This window comes from Macrosteles quadrilineatus, unplaced genomic scaffold, assembly GCF_028750875.1.
Source record: "Macrosteles quadrilineatus isolate MER2022 unplaced genomic scaffold, UCM_ALF_1.0 Scaffold_4__1_contigs__length_99947679, whole genome shotgun sequence".
Classification (NCBI taxonomy): domain Eukaryota; kingdom Metazoa; phylum Arthropoda; class Insecta; order Hemiptera; family Cicadellidae; genus Macrosteles; species Macrosteles quadrilineatus.
The window spans coordinates 41552023-41567055 of NW_026542597.1; the positions used below are offsets into that span (position 1 = coordinate 41552023).

The following is a 15033-nucleotide window of genomic DNA, read 5'->3' on the forward strand; positions in this document are numbered from 1 at the left end:
TGCGGTTTGCCATCACCGGTTATACAGCGGTTATACAGGGAGGTTGTGAAATCTGGATGTTGATACCACCAATTAATCGGCTATTTTGTCGTCGTTCCGTGAGTATTAATTTGTCAACTAAACAACGCGATAGTTCCCTTTCAGGATATTTTAAACTCGTTTTTAATATAATAAGTTGATTTTTTAATTTTACACATTAAATATTTAGTATGTGATTACAATTTTATCTAATATTTGGAAAGTTAAAATCAAATCTCAATTATTATTACATTATTGAACAGTGTACAATTGTAATGTAATTATTGCCACTGAAGATTTCGACGCAAATGTGTAACCATGGCTGTTCTCTAGATGTTTGATTGTCTACACCATTCGATGAGGTTGTCTAACCTAAAACACAAGTCTATAACCTTCAACTTCGTGGATTTGTTCATATATTGCATCCAGGTGTTCCAAATTAATTATGCTTAATCATCTATACTGGTTTTATCTAGTTGAAGTATTAGCTAACATTAATGCTAATTCCTAAGTAAGGTAACTATATAAACTGTGGAAAAGCCACAGTTTAGGTTAGGTTATTTGGCGATTTTTTAAAGTTTGTGATTATTTCTGTTCGGTAAAAAAAAAACGTGCGAGTAAAGCTTATCTAATCTAACCTAACATAAACTGTAGGTTATCCACACTTTAAATAGTGGCTGCCTTCTGAAAAAGACCCGAAACGCCTGTAACTTCTGTTTTTTAGGCGGACACCTTACCACTCAGATATCGACTAACGTTTTGTCCCGTCACATAAAAAGGGGGCACGAATAGAAAAAAAGGCTAAGACAAGATACACTGAAGAGTACGAGACGATACAAAGACATCAAAGACGGGTGTTGCGCCAAGTTCCAGAGGACTATAAATAAACTGGAGAACGTTTCCTCGTGGAGCATGCTGTATGACACACGAATGGAGCCTCCAGTCTGGAACTTGTCTGTGTCTGTCTTCAGTCATCGTAGAACACAAATAAATCAGCTGATCTAGCGAGGCGGGCCCGTCAATAATGTGCTTAGTTTCATGTCAAATCAAGTCCTGCATTTCCACTACAAACAGTCTCTTTTTGCAAAGTCCTAGTGCATGAAGCATGGTTTCACAATTAGGTCTCCCAGGAGCCAGGATCTATATGTTTGGATTTATGACATCAATGCGATTCGCACACGTTTTGAGGACTGTTATTATGTTCGTAGTTCATGTTACCCACAAGTCGTTGTAAGAAAAGTCACTTCGAATGTTCTGTTGAACGTTAAAAATGCATAGAAAATTTTAGTAGCTCAGTTGGTTTTAACGTTTGGACTTAGAAAGTACAAAATTCACTACTATTTCTCGCGTGCAAATAAACGTTTGGATTTCATTGCCATCACAAAGTTGGCCTTGATACAAAAACTGTCAAGGAGAACAGAGATTTGACAGTAGGACCTTCTTACGTCACATGTTTGTTAAAAAAATGTACACTTCTCGTAACCTGTTACGTTGTTTTGTAGCTGGACATTTCGCGATTCTACACAAAATGAAGGCTTAATCCTACATTAGACTATTTTCCAATCTAAAACCTATCCAGAGTAATATCTTGTCTATAACATTGTTTAGGTTGCAAGTCATAATAGAGATCGATGGTTGCAATACGCGTTCTCCAACAGCTGACTTTATAGCTGTGTTGAACATTATTGTCAGTGCTTAATAAATTATTGTAAGAACTTAACAATAATACATACAATGTAACTGTTGTAAATCTATCAGCGTAGCTTTCTCTTTCACTATGTAAGATCTAACTCCACCGATCAGTTTAAATGCATGGGTATGCTGATGCCGGGGTGAAATACGTCAGACTAAGGTGATCCTACGGAAAGTTGTACAGTATTTAAATATTGGTATTCACGTTATTTTCAAGTAAGCATATAAAACTTTGATCTAAGGTGTGGTGAATTTAACACGACTGATGTTGCTAACCATAAAAAAACTTGTGTTTGTTGTATGAAATATTTTAACAAGGACTAGGTGAACCAATGCGAATTCGCACGAATGATAAATTAGGATATTTTGAATGAAATGTATTTAGAATTAATACTAATCATCGACAGAAAAATGAAGCACATTTAAAAACATGTTCTAAATAGCCTAATTAAAGATAAATGCACAGTTTACAAAAGTATGGATGGAACTTTCACAGTCAACAAACTGTTTGTCAGTTTCTGTTTGTGAATCTTACGATCTGATTTTCTCTTTTGTAGTTTCTGCTCCCGTGATTTGCTCCATTAAGTATGCTCTGGATGTATTTATTTATTTATTATCATTATCAACGGTTCCACCATTTTTTACAATGTAAGTAATGATAACAATCACAGCTAGATTTTAAATAAATAACAAACAATAATATACAATCAATTAATAACAAAATTACAACTATAATCTATTTACAATAAAGATTTTGCAGCTTAATAATCCGTTAACATGCAAGTACAATGATGCCGAAAGATTATGAAAATGCTCTTAATAAATACATTAAATGCAGACTCAACAAATTCATGAGACAATAATAAGTTCCAATCATCAAGTTACATGCTACTAATATAATGAGACAATACAAATAGATATAAAATCAAATATGCAACTATACAAACAAAAGTTATACAAACAAACATAATGGATATAATGGCTTTCTCGGTATGGTGGTAGATTCACTTTTCCTTTCTGGCAGCAGGATGAAAATCCTTCGCCTCGTCCCATTTGTTCTTATTTAAAATGTAGTGCACCACATTTCTGACGTTTTAATGCCATCTCGCCAAGTGAATGCTGCTTAATTCTTGTATTTGTCAGTGCAATTTTGTAAGTAGTGCACGTTGCCACTAACTGTTCCAACTCCTCGTCTGTACTCCTTTTTGCATTGCTTGCCGTGTCTCGCCATGTCCGACTGGCAATATGTCTTTATCCTTGGCATGTTTAAACGAAAATAAAATGTAAGACTTTAGAGAGACTCTTAGACTTTAAGACCCGCCGTGTCCTATATTATAGGCAAAATTCCTTTGTCGGCTTTCTAAGTATTTTTAAAAACATGCAAACTTTTACATGTCAAAACCAAACAAAACAGCTGGGATTAATTTTTTAATGGAAGTCAAATGTATTGACACCTGTTTCAGATCACAATGTTATCCTTATGGAAGGAACTTTGAGGACACTCCACACCCTTAAAAAGGTAGACTATAATATCTCGAAAATCTAAAGCCAGTTTTCACAAACGAACATTTTGGGATATAATATGTGGAGGTAAATCTTAAAACAAAAAAGCCTTATTGTTCACAAAGTTTCATGTAGCGTATTAAAAATATAGATTTTATTTGAGAACGGTTTAGGCTATGTTTTTGTCTTTTATTCACGGACAATAATTTACGCATGGCTATTTTTTCACCAAATTAATGGCAAATCAACACAGATAATATTAAAAAAACTACGAGGTTCGATTAGGATACACGGTCCTTGTGATATACATTGATAAATTTTTATAAAAATTTTAAAGTTTTATTGACATGACTTTTACGCAAATATACACCAACCGGTTTCCTGCCTTGCTACATATATATAATTTGAACCTGCCGTAAGGACAGCAAAGAATATTAGAGTTAAATTTTATTTCTAAAACATTTTTATTATTTTTGTTTTTATATTACACAGTTTTTTTAGACACATTGATATTTTACTCTAAAGTGTATAATATTAAGTTGAATACCCCTGGAGTATCTTTTACCCATGAATGACTTAGCTTCTATAATACTTCTTTGTCTGTAATTAGAAATGGTTGACTTAAGGTGCTTCTGTCATTGATCTATTGAATCCATACATTTTCAATTAATTGTTGTTATTTGAAGTTTCATTTACTAAGTCCATCCCATCTTGAATCGATACCCCCGTACAATTCTTTACGCCAAAACGAGACATTTTTGGTTGCCCAGCCTATTAATTGAAAAAATAAGTGGTTAAAAATAATAAATTTCAAAATTGTTTAAATGTTCTATTCTTCTATTGTATAAGCTAATGCAGTAGCTAACATTCCAAAGCCTCTATAGAACCTGTAGTAGCAAAACAAACAAGTCGCAATTCCTATGCAAATATGCAGCTCTATGTTGACTTGGATTTTCAGATAAAGAACCTTCTTTAACGCAACTACGTCGTCTGCAGTCACATTCCACCAAACAATCAACTGATTGTGGAAGTTACCAGATGGTACCAGTTACCAGTTTAGGTAGCCTCGGGTGCTAACATCTAGTCACGGCCCTGCCTCAGCCTCACGAGGCGAGGTGTGACTATGAGGCGGAAGGTTTCGTGCATGGTCAAGCAAAATCAACTGTTTGAATTCAGTTGTAAGGCTTCGTGGAAATAAGCACGGTTGGTTCTAGATAAGTCAGCACATGATGTTGTTGTACCTTTTAGCTTTGGTGAAGTCCATTGTACAATGAAATCATTCATTTGGCGTACTCAACTAACTTTGTCATTTACGTTGTTTTATCATCATTACTTTGAGAGAGTGACACACACCAAGGTGCGTAATTTATATAAGCTATGATTATAAGGTGGATGTGTAGAATGTATTATGACAATTGTTGCTGTGCTACGGAGTACGGTTGAAGATCAGCTGTTTTTAGTCAAGACCGTTAAATGACCAAAGATTAGAGCTGCTGTGTGGACTTTTCTAAGGACCAAACTGGCGATCTTTTGATCATCAGGTAAACATTATAACCACATATATTTTAAACGGAAAACATAAAGTTTCACCTGTAACCTTAGCTTTAACCAGTATGAATCCAATTTAGTCAAACATGTAAAACAACTATGGGGTTTAATTATACCGGGCAAGTCCCGCAACGTACCCGACTTATTTAAACCGAAAAAATAGCCATACATGTTTCATCAAATAATCAAAGCTATTTTTTTACTACTATAAATACACTTTAATGCCTTAAATAACAGTTGAGATCTTCGTAGTTTATCCTAAACTTCCTTAAGAGTTTGTCTTCTTCATGCTGCCAGAAATTGGAGAACGAACGACAAATAAATTGTTCCTGATTACCCCCTGCGAACATCAACCACCACCTTACTTAATAGCTTAGCTCTTGTTATTGATTCAGTTTGTTAGATAGCCCATTTTATTCTTTGAATTTGACACCATTTAAAAGATAGAAAATTTGTTGGAAGAATTCCATTTCTATTAAGCCTACCATGATTATTATTTAGTAACTGGGGACCGAGCTTTGCTCGGGGAAAATCATTAGTTTACTCTGAAAGCAGTCTTAGTTTTGCAGATACATTAATCCATTCCCAAACGCCACACTGCTCGCCTTTACTACTTCCTTCACTACTCCCTACGCCGTGGACCTGTCTCCCTTCCTTCCCATAGCATTTTAGGATTGCAGATACATTAATGTTATTGCCAGAGACAGTTCCCACACTCTGCACTGCTAGCCTTACTATCATTTCCTTCATAGCCTCCTTCGCCATTTCCTACGTCATGGAACTGTTTCCTTCCCTTCTCATAGCATTTAAGTATTACAGATACATTAATCTAACTGCCACAAACGGTTTCCCCTCTCTGCGATGCCAGCCTTTACTACTTCCTTCGCCACTTCCTATTTTACTCTTTTTAGGAAAGTGTTTTATTTTGCATTTTAAAACCATTGCAACAGTCATAACAGCCATAATTTCGTTTCTATTTGCAACAATCGTGCAATAATTGCAGAGATTCCATGGACCAGTCTGGAGTCCCAAATGGTTAGCTGAAACTAGTGTGTAGTGCAAGAACGGTGCATGCAGAATGAGATTCTGTTTCGGATGCAGACTGTCTCAAGGTCAACCTGGCGAGCGTTCACCTTCGATGACTCGACACAAGGACAATGGACAGTGTCTGCTAACGGGCCATGATGTAGCAGACTGCACTGAGTCATCAGAAACATAAAGAGTCATCAGAAACATAAACAGTCATCAGAAACATGGCTCAGGAGAGGACTTTATAATCTGGGCAATCTGGCAATGCCTCGTTTCATCTGACAGTGTAGGATAAAGGAAGAGGAGGTTGGAGGTTTCGTAGGATTAGCAAATATCGTGTCTCAAATTTGCTGAACGTATTTCAAACATCATCACTCCTAGGTTGCAACAGACATCAAGGACAGAGCAGTAGGTGTGGGATGGGCTTACTTACGTGTAAAATTCTAAATTAAACCTTTACGTTTACTTCATCTCGATGTTTCAGTGAATGACAAGCCCACTGTTCTAAGACTTTTCCTATTCAGCCTTGGGTCAAAGATTTGACAGACAGAGTGTACTGTACTACAAAATAAGCGACCTGGCACATCTGTTGCGGGTGAGGTTGTTTGGTTATGGGGGTTGTAGGTGGGCTTAGCGAGAGTGGTTATGGTGGTTGATTTAGTGGATGCTTATGTTTTGGGTTGATTTGGCAGGTTTTAGCGAATTTCCCTATAGGGAAGTAGCTATTACCGTAGGTCTCATGGTAAGACTTAGGCCCGGGACCGATTTACTTTTTCATTTTAATGTCCCCAGAGGCCAAAAACACCATTCATTCAAATTTGTATATATGTATATATATATATAGGTATATATATATATAGATTTATATATATATATATATATGTGTGTCCGTGAACACGATAACTTGAGTAGTTTTTATCCGATTTTGATGAAATTTGGTTTGAAGGTGTAAGGCGGGATAAACTTGAATGAGTTCGCGATCCAGCATGATCGGACCATGGGAACAGGGTTTTATGGGGGGTTTTATGGGGTAAAAATTGGTTTTTCTCACTTCTTACCCTCAAAACACGAAATTTCCCAATTTTTCTCTAAACCTTCTTAAAGAGCTTAAAAAAACAAACAATTCAGTATATCAAAGTGTACGGTTATTCAAAGTGTTTTTGTACGGTTATTGGTTACGGAGAAAACTAAAAAAATGGTAAATTTAAAATTCCCATGTTATTCTTATGGAGAATATTGTAAAATGTTGTAGTTTGCTTCTTTATGGATATATTTTGATCAAACTTGGCAAATTTATTTATTTTATAGTAAGCTATCAATATTTTACTAAAAACACACTACTTTATTAGTTTCCTTGTAGCAGCAAACCTAGGTACTCGTTTAACCCAATGTTATTTAAATAGATCAATTGAAAATCAATTCGGACAAATGGAAATTCGCTTAGACGGCAGGTTTGCTGTGGCGGGGGTATTTGAATACTAAGGGGTGATTTTGAGTCTTAAGTGGTAAGTGGAGTAGAGTTGGAAGAATTGCCGTAGTATCTCTGAGGTGCAAGCACTGTGGGGTACTTCAGGTTGAGGCGGGCAATTTAAAATCATCAGACCTTGTGTTATAAAGCTGGGTCCATTAGAGGTCATGGACGAAATGTGCTAGAATCAGGTAATCTCATAGATGATCAACAGATCTTGATGACTTTTTTATTAGGATTATTGGCAGCTTATGCACGGTTTAAGTGCGTTCGAGTACAGTCTACTTCAATAACCTCTGCGGTTGGTGTTCAGTGAAATGCAGCAAACGTAGAAAGCCGTTGAACAATCAATTACATCAGAACTGCCATATCATGAAGTAGTCACAGGATGCTGATGCTGGATTGCCTCAGAGTTTGATCACGCTGAAGAAGAATAGTTAATTGCTCTATCAAAATCAGCAGCAGATTGTCAATCACGTGATCACGTCAACTAATCTTTAGACTAATGAGGTGGCAACTTAAAAGATATTGAAACGTTTTTATTGAATCATTAACTGTTTGGAAAACTTAAATAACTTTGTATGTATATGAATACGAAATAAAACAAGTAAATTAAAAACGTAATCTATCTGTGAAACATTATCTGAATTTAACTTACGTAAACTAGAAACTAATATGATGCAATAGAGTATTGTCATTACACTATGGTAGGTAATGATTACAAATACATTATTGCTTAGCGCAAGTTAATTTTGTATTTTTAGTTTCTATTCTAAAGTAAAGTTATTTGTTGGGATAAAACCATGCGTTTGTGAATTGAATTCTAACTAGGCAATTTTTCCGTCGTTCATTCGGCCGTACGTTGAGCAACTGATAATGTTGAACACGAGCTAGAGAAACAATTTCTCTGTATCCAATTATTATAATAGAATAATATGTGAATACAAAATTATGTGAATACAGCACAGCTCAATATCCTAGTACACCAAAGTAAAAAAGGTGATCACATTCTAATGAGAATGTATTTTTTGATAGCACCAATTAACTGTTGACCCATTTCTCAAGCGAGCTTTAAGCAGTTTGGGATGACAAAATAATGGTTAAACGTACCTCGTCAGACAATCCTTGACATGTAGTATCAAATGTGCTTAACATGTTTCGGCGGTTATTCAAATATATCCGCCATCGTCAGGCTAACAAGCGCGAATATATTTAAATAACCACCGAAACATATTTTTTAGTTAATTTTAAATTCCCGAATTTTAGTTTGGGTTATGTAACCAACGATACCAACGATGTCAAGAACTACTGAGTTCTTTATATCGTTGGTAGACACTGATGGCTCTGAACCAAAAGGCACAATTACTGTCAACCATGTGTGAGTTGTGAAAGTGAGTTTACGTGTCTTTGGCGGCGCCAACAGCATTTACACACAATGGAGGGAAGCGATGTTCGTAGATCTATGGAAAAGGCAGGAACTATTTTATGTTTGGAGACCTTTGACTTAGGATGTTAAAAATAGACACATTATACCATTTAGACTCCTAAAACATTTTTAAAGTGTGTTCAATGTTCAGGTGTGTTAAACGTGTTAATTACTTGGAGGTGAATTGCACAACGTGTGCCTCTTCGGTTATACTACCTTGACACACAACTTTTGGTTAAACGGAGAAATAAACATTAAACATCAAGGGCACTTTGGGAAACGGAGCGAGTGCCGTTCTATTCTTTGCCGTGGGGTTTCGAAACTGTCAAACCCGTCAGGTAGGCCCGAGTGCCGTTTGACTCCCCAGAGCGTAGGAGTGATTCAGGGGAGGTGTATTAGTGGAAGGTATTGGGCACTGTAACGGAGACCGGCTACAGTTTCTTAACCTAATATCGATTCCATTACTAAACCTTCATTCAATATTTTCATTATCAGCAAGTTTGGTTAGGTTAGGTTAGGTTATCACAGTTTCATTTCATCCCTCAAACAGGTTTGACTCATCTTGCCCACCCTGGTCGATCTTCCCACCTCCATCACCGTAGAATCGGCCCCTGGCTGGCGGCTAGCACGGTACTCGCACCGCCAAGCCTAGGCTGTAAAATTACCCTCGTCAACGTGTTTACGCAATTGGCACTCGGCCCTGCACTCGCACTTTAAACATGACAGAAACAAGCATAGGCCTACATCAACCGTGTTCATTTGATTCATGTAAAAAGACCACCATCCAGTGTGAAAATATTCATATGTCGATATTCACTGGCCTTCGTCATTGAACCTCTGAAAGAATTGATAAAAATAAAATAAAATAAATTATTAAATTTAAAAAATAGCTTTCCAAAAAATCTACAATTCATTACTGTATGTTTATTGTTTAATCTAATCATATCCGTCCCTACTGAAATAATTCGAAACCTTATACCATAGATAAACTATACTCCCGTAGTTGGTTACTCTACACAATAATTACCACCACCGATAACAATAGCCAGCAGGGATCTAAACTGTTCTAACTCCCAATCTACGTATTACTTTTCAATAGCACCATTCTAGTTGAATTTGACCTATCTTTGATGCCCAACTATGTGGCATGTTTACAAATTTTGCGGTCACAAATTTCACCACTAGAGTAAACCGATACATCGCAACCTTTCACCGTCCAGCAACCCGATACCAAAACAAACCCCAACCTACTTCACGGTTGGTTTGCTCCGTTTATCTGCAGATCAGCTGGTAAACATTATCACATGGTTGAGTCACCAAGATTAATTATTGAACTCACGTCGTCGTGTCAGGCCTGTATGGTAGCGCCGGTCTATATTTATCACACTATCTTTACACCTTTGACAATGCAGTGCTCCACTTCTGCTAGAGTGACACTGCAGACCTATCCTGAACGGACGAGTCGGCGTAAGCGTAAATATAGTGTTGTAACTGATGCAAGTTGCAATATGGTGATTCTTGATGCTACTGTGAAATGAGATGACCAATGACGAACGCAAAATTAACAAATCCTTATTTATTTGTGGTTATTCCTAGGAAAAACAAAGTTGTTTTTGTTTCACTAGTTGTTTTACTTTGTGTCTGTTAACGCCAATGTCAGATTCGCGTTTTTTTTTTTTTTAAGGGAACTTCCTAAACTGACGTTGCTACCATAAAACACGGCCAAAGTGTGTTAGATAGCAGAATTAATCGATAGTCTAATTACATATGGCGTTTACATTGTGACTTATCATAGGAAGTGCACCGCTCGTGGCTCAAAAGATGTTATAGTGGTTTGGGGCTGGAGGATGAGAGCGCAGATTGGTAAAACTGTACTGTAGTATGTCTGAGTTGAAATCATTCTGATTCCTGCCAAGAATGACTGAAATTCTAATCAATAATCATGTAATACTTGTCATGACATAGCAACGTTGTGTCAGATCCATTCAAAATAATAACTAGTGTACATGTTGCTCGAATTCGAGCAATTGCAACGTATTACAGGAGTTAAAAACGAATAACAGTCATAATTTCCGATGAGAAGTGTCAACTCAAAGATTATGTAAATAATGGAAATACTCACTATGTATACCAGTTCGATATAATCAACATTTCTTGTACATATTTTATCATTTTTCTGATCTTGGTTTTTTGGAGTTTTCTACAAATGTTTCCCACTTATATCCGCAACATGTTGTCCATGGATCCAATGAATCTATGCAAAAATACAAATAAATACACAAAACACAGCATAATTGCATTTTTATAGAGCTTGCAGCTTTTGAACGTCTACAAAATGAAACCTTCTGGCCTTTATTACTTGATACTATTCTATTCCTTCATTTGTATGCAATCCAAACCCCTCGCCCTATCCAATTCTTCTAGGTCGGTACTGCTTTAATTTTTCTAATTACTGAACTGTTTTACTGTTTATGCACATTTCAGTTTTACATCACAACTTAATTGAAGACATTAACAGTAACATAAAGCCCTGACACTGACGTAGACTGATTCATGCCTATGTACCTCCACAATTAACCTACACACCAGGAATGGTCTTGTCAGCTATTCCAGCCATATAGGGCCGCTCTCACTATGACTTTATTGGCGTATTCTAGTTGGAGAAATTTTAACGACTGGTGTTAAATACCTCACTAACAAGGTGAAGATTTCCCATAATTCGTTAGTTCGTTATAATCAAAATGCAGATGAAAAGGGGTACATAGCCTTCAGTGTCGAAGGATGAGTAGTCGATGTGGATTGTGAAACCAAACAAGGTCTGTTTTCAATTATTGTCTCTTCAAACCAAAATCGAATTGCAAATTAATTTTTCAGCACAATCGCACTCTATCTTACCGATTACAAACCACTTTCGTCAGTTCTAATCAATCAGACATGTTCTTAAGATAACTGAATTTATAATACAGTAACCATTTTTACATTGAACCATTGAGTTTTGGATTCTAAAGTAGACAACTACAGTATATGGACCAATGGTAACCAATGTGTTTATAATTCATACCGCTTGCTGTTCCAATATTCGTGCCAATTGCTATAGTTGAATAAGCCACTCATAGCGAGCGCTGCTGTTAGCATTTGTCTTCCTCTTTTAGTTTTTGGTACCTACTAGTAAAGATGCTCTGGTTTGTAATAATTCGACCCCATACAATTTGGCTTTTTGATAAGTTTGCGTATTTGAAGGAAATCAGGCATTGTTGTCACTGCACTGTGTCGACAGCTCAATTCTACTTCGTCCAATTCTTATTCTAAAACAGGCCGCAGCTTTTGCATGGGAATTGGATGGCTAAGTGAAAGATTCAATACATGCTTAATAATTCAACTTGATCTGTCAAACCCAGTGCCACATAAAGACCTTGCTCCAAATGACTCAAACATTGCAATGTGTGTTTTACACCTATTTAACCAAATCTGAAAACTAAATTGAAAACGCGAAATGACAAGTTGTCCGCCTAAATGTGTTCGTACTAATACAGCTGTCAATCAAACGGGCACCGTTTACTGTATTATCCTCTGGGCACGTAGGAAGGCTGTATTCCTAGCCTGGAGGCTTGAACCATGTCTTTAGTGGGCGATTCCGGCTAGAATGTGGGCTAAGTAGGCTAAGACCTCGGCCAAACCTCAGATCTGAGGTCGAATCTTATCTCCAAATCATACGTCATGGCGTAACTATTGGCTATGTCCCTTTCATTTTTCGTCAGGTAGACTAGTTCTGTAGTGGATCAGAACATAACACTAGACTTCGAAATTGATGGATCATAGTGCAAGGCAATATATTATGTAGACAAATGTTGACTGGATGAGATGATACACTTTTTTCCTTAATTTTCCAATCGTCGAGGGCTTGAAATATTCTTTTACTTTTTTAGTAGTAGCCATTATTCTTCAAGACATTCTTATCTTAGTTTCCGACGTTTCGCGAATGAGTACGGCATGATCTTCTATGTATATCATATTCTTTACACAAAGTATTTAGTGTAAAATACGTAGTTAGTTTTTAGTTACCTGTACGATACCCTTTTTAATAGTATTCTCTCTTGCAGAACTTTAAATTTTAGTCTCCGATATAATTCGCTCCGGAGTGTGAAACTGGGAGAGTGGCATGTTATTCTATTAACACTACATATACATTCGTGCTCGCTTTCGCAAGGCTTTTGCAAAAACTTAGTGTGTAAAGTACCGGAATGTATATAAAATAAACAATGTATCTAGTGTGAATAAAACACACTCTATGAGGACGCCTCTTTTAACGACTAAATATATCGGAGAAGAGAACAAGACTTCTGCAAGAAAAAAAATACTACTAAAAATTAATATCAAAAATAATTTCAATATCTGTTTCTAGGGAAATAAGGAAAAGCAAGTGTATATTTCAGTTTACGTTTGCCACAGATTTTTCGCAATGTCAAATTGCACTACAGCTCAATTTATCATTTAAGGTCAAAATGTCAACATTATCACAACACGACGCCAATGAGGCCCATGGGGTCCGGATGATATTAATATATTTTATTCGTTGATTTTTTATCGCTAACTGTGCTTATTCTTGATTTTGGTTAGTCGAAATAGAATTGTAAGCTAGTTGGTAATTCTTTGGTCATATTTCAGCATTGATTGATCTAACTTTCTCTGGGTGATATTAAAAACCCACATTCATATCATATTGTATAATTTTACCCATGATCTTTGTCACTATTCCACAAAAGTGCAAGATAACATTTTTATAATATTGTATTTGACCCGTGGTTCAAACGTGCGATGGATCAAAATCAAAATCACTCCAAGCAAAGCTTCAAGATATTCATTATTCGTTCTTCATGAAAAGTTGGAAACCATTTCGCTAATTTAAAAAGATTGTTTATATTTTTATGTTTATATTAAATTGTTTATATTATTTAAAAATTAACAATATAGTAAACATTTTTGTATGGGACAAATATGATGTAATTTGTAAATATTTTGGCGGAATAAATGCTATTTCTATTTGATTTGTTTTGATCTCTTAAAAATAAAATCTCTAAGTTCTTTGGTCTCCAGTGACGACACAACCATAGAACTACTCTTAAGTGTCAGATGAAGATAACCCTAATTCATAAATAGGGTTGTTATCTGCCGCCAGAAGGTCATGTGTGAATGGAATATTTTAATCTTACATTTGCCTAGACGAGCTCAAATTTCTCACAGTTATCAACATACAAACATACAAAAAGTCTTTCAAATCGAACCTAGATCAAAACATTTTACTTGTCAATTTAGAACTAATAAAATTTAAATATTTAAGAAATGAAAAGGAAGAATAAGAAGGAAAAGTATACATAGCCTGGTTTTAAACAAACCAGGTTGGTTTTAACCTGGATGGTTAAACTACCACTAAGATGTATGAATAATCATCACAATAACATCCAAGCAATCATAAATTAAATTATCCATAGAATTGAAGAAAATTAGAATAACTGCACTTTTCAAAATAGGAAAATAACAAACGAAATTCATTAAGAAAAGACCAATTTCATTGTCATTGTTACTAATACTAGGACTATATAATAGGGCTATTATCACTCTCCATTTGTGATTTGAGAACTACTACTAGTTCTACCTCCATAAACTATAACTAAACTTTGTTTCGACACGTAAATTATTATACAGGGTGATTGATATAAGTGTGCCAGCCGTTTTATTCGAAAACCATAAGAGATATCAAAAAATGGTTAATGGTAAGTGCCTTGGACTTTTTATTAAAAAAATTGTAGTAAAGTCGAAAGAATTATTTTAGCCACCATTTTTCCAATATGGCCGCCCACTTTGATTTTTCTTACGGAACACCCTGTATTTTATGATGTATTCTGGTAGAAAATGTAATTTTAAGACGATTTTATTCTAGTGATTTTTTTCATAAACCTAACCGTTTCAAAGATAATAATGGTTTCAGTTGTGAAATTTTGAATGGTTTTCGAATAAAACAGCTGGCATGCTTGCTTAGGCCTGTATCGAAACTCTTTCTCATGCAAAAATTTCAAAACTTTAACCATTATTATCTTTGAAACGGTTAAGTTTATGAAAAAAATCACTAGAATAAAATCGTCTTAGAATCACATTTTCTACCAGAATACATCATAAAATACAGAATGTTCCATAAGAAAATCAAAGTTTGCGGCCATATTGGAAAAATGGCGGCTAAAATAATTTTTTTGACTTGACTACAATTTTTTAAATAAAAAATCCAAGGCACTTACCATTTAACTTTTTTTGATATCTCTTATAGTTTTCGAATAAAACGGCTGGCACACTTATA

General features: G+C 35.6%; 1 protein-coding gene across 2 annotated transcripts in view; it reads left to right on the forward strand.

Annotated features, from left to right (window-relative positions):
* Positions 1-15033, forward strand: part of LOC128992472 (monocarboxylate transporter 13) — a 41081-nt gene that overhangs the window by 8228 nt on the left and 17820 nt on the right. Inside the window, exon 2 of one of the 2 annotated variants that reach the window (XM_054416059.1) lies at positions 3174-3229. The exons of the other annotated variant lie outside the window; for it this stretch is intronic. Within the exon in view, the coding sequence (XP_054272034.1) occupies positions 3191-3229 (39 nt within the window). The 5' untranslated portion in view covers positions 3174-3190. The remainder of the gene's footprint in view (positions 1-3173; positions 3230-15033) is intronic. 2 annotated transcript variants of the gene reach the window in all.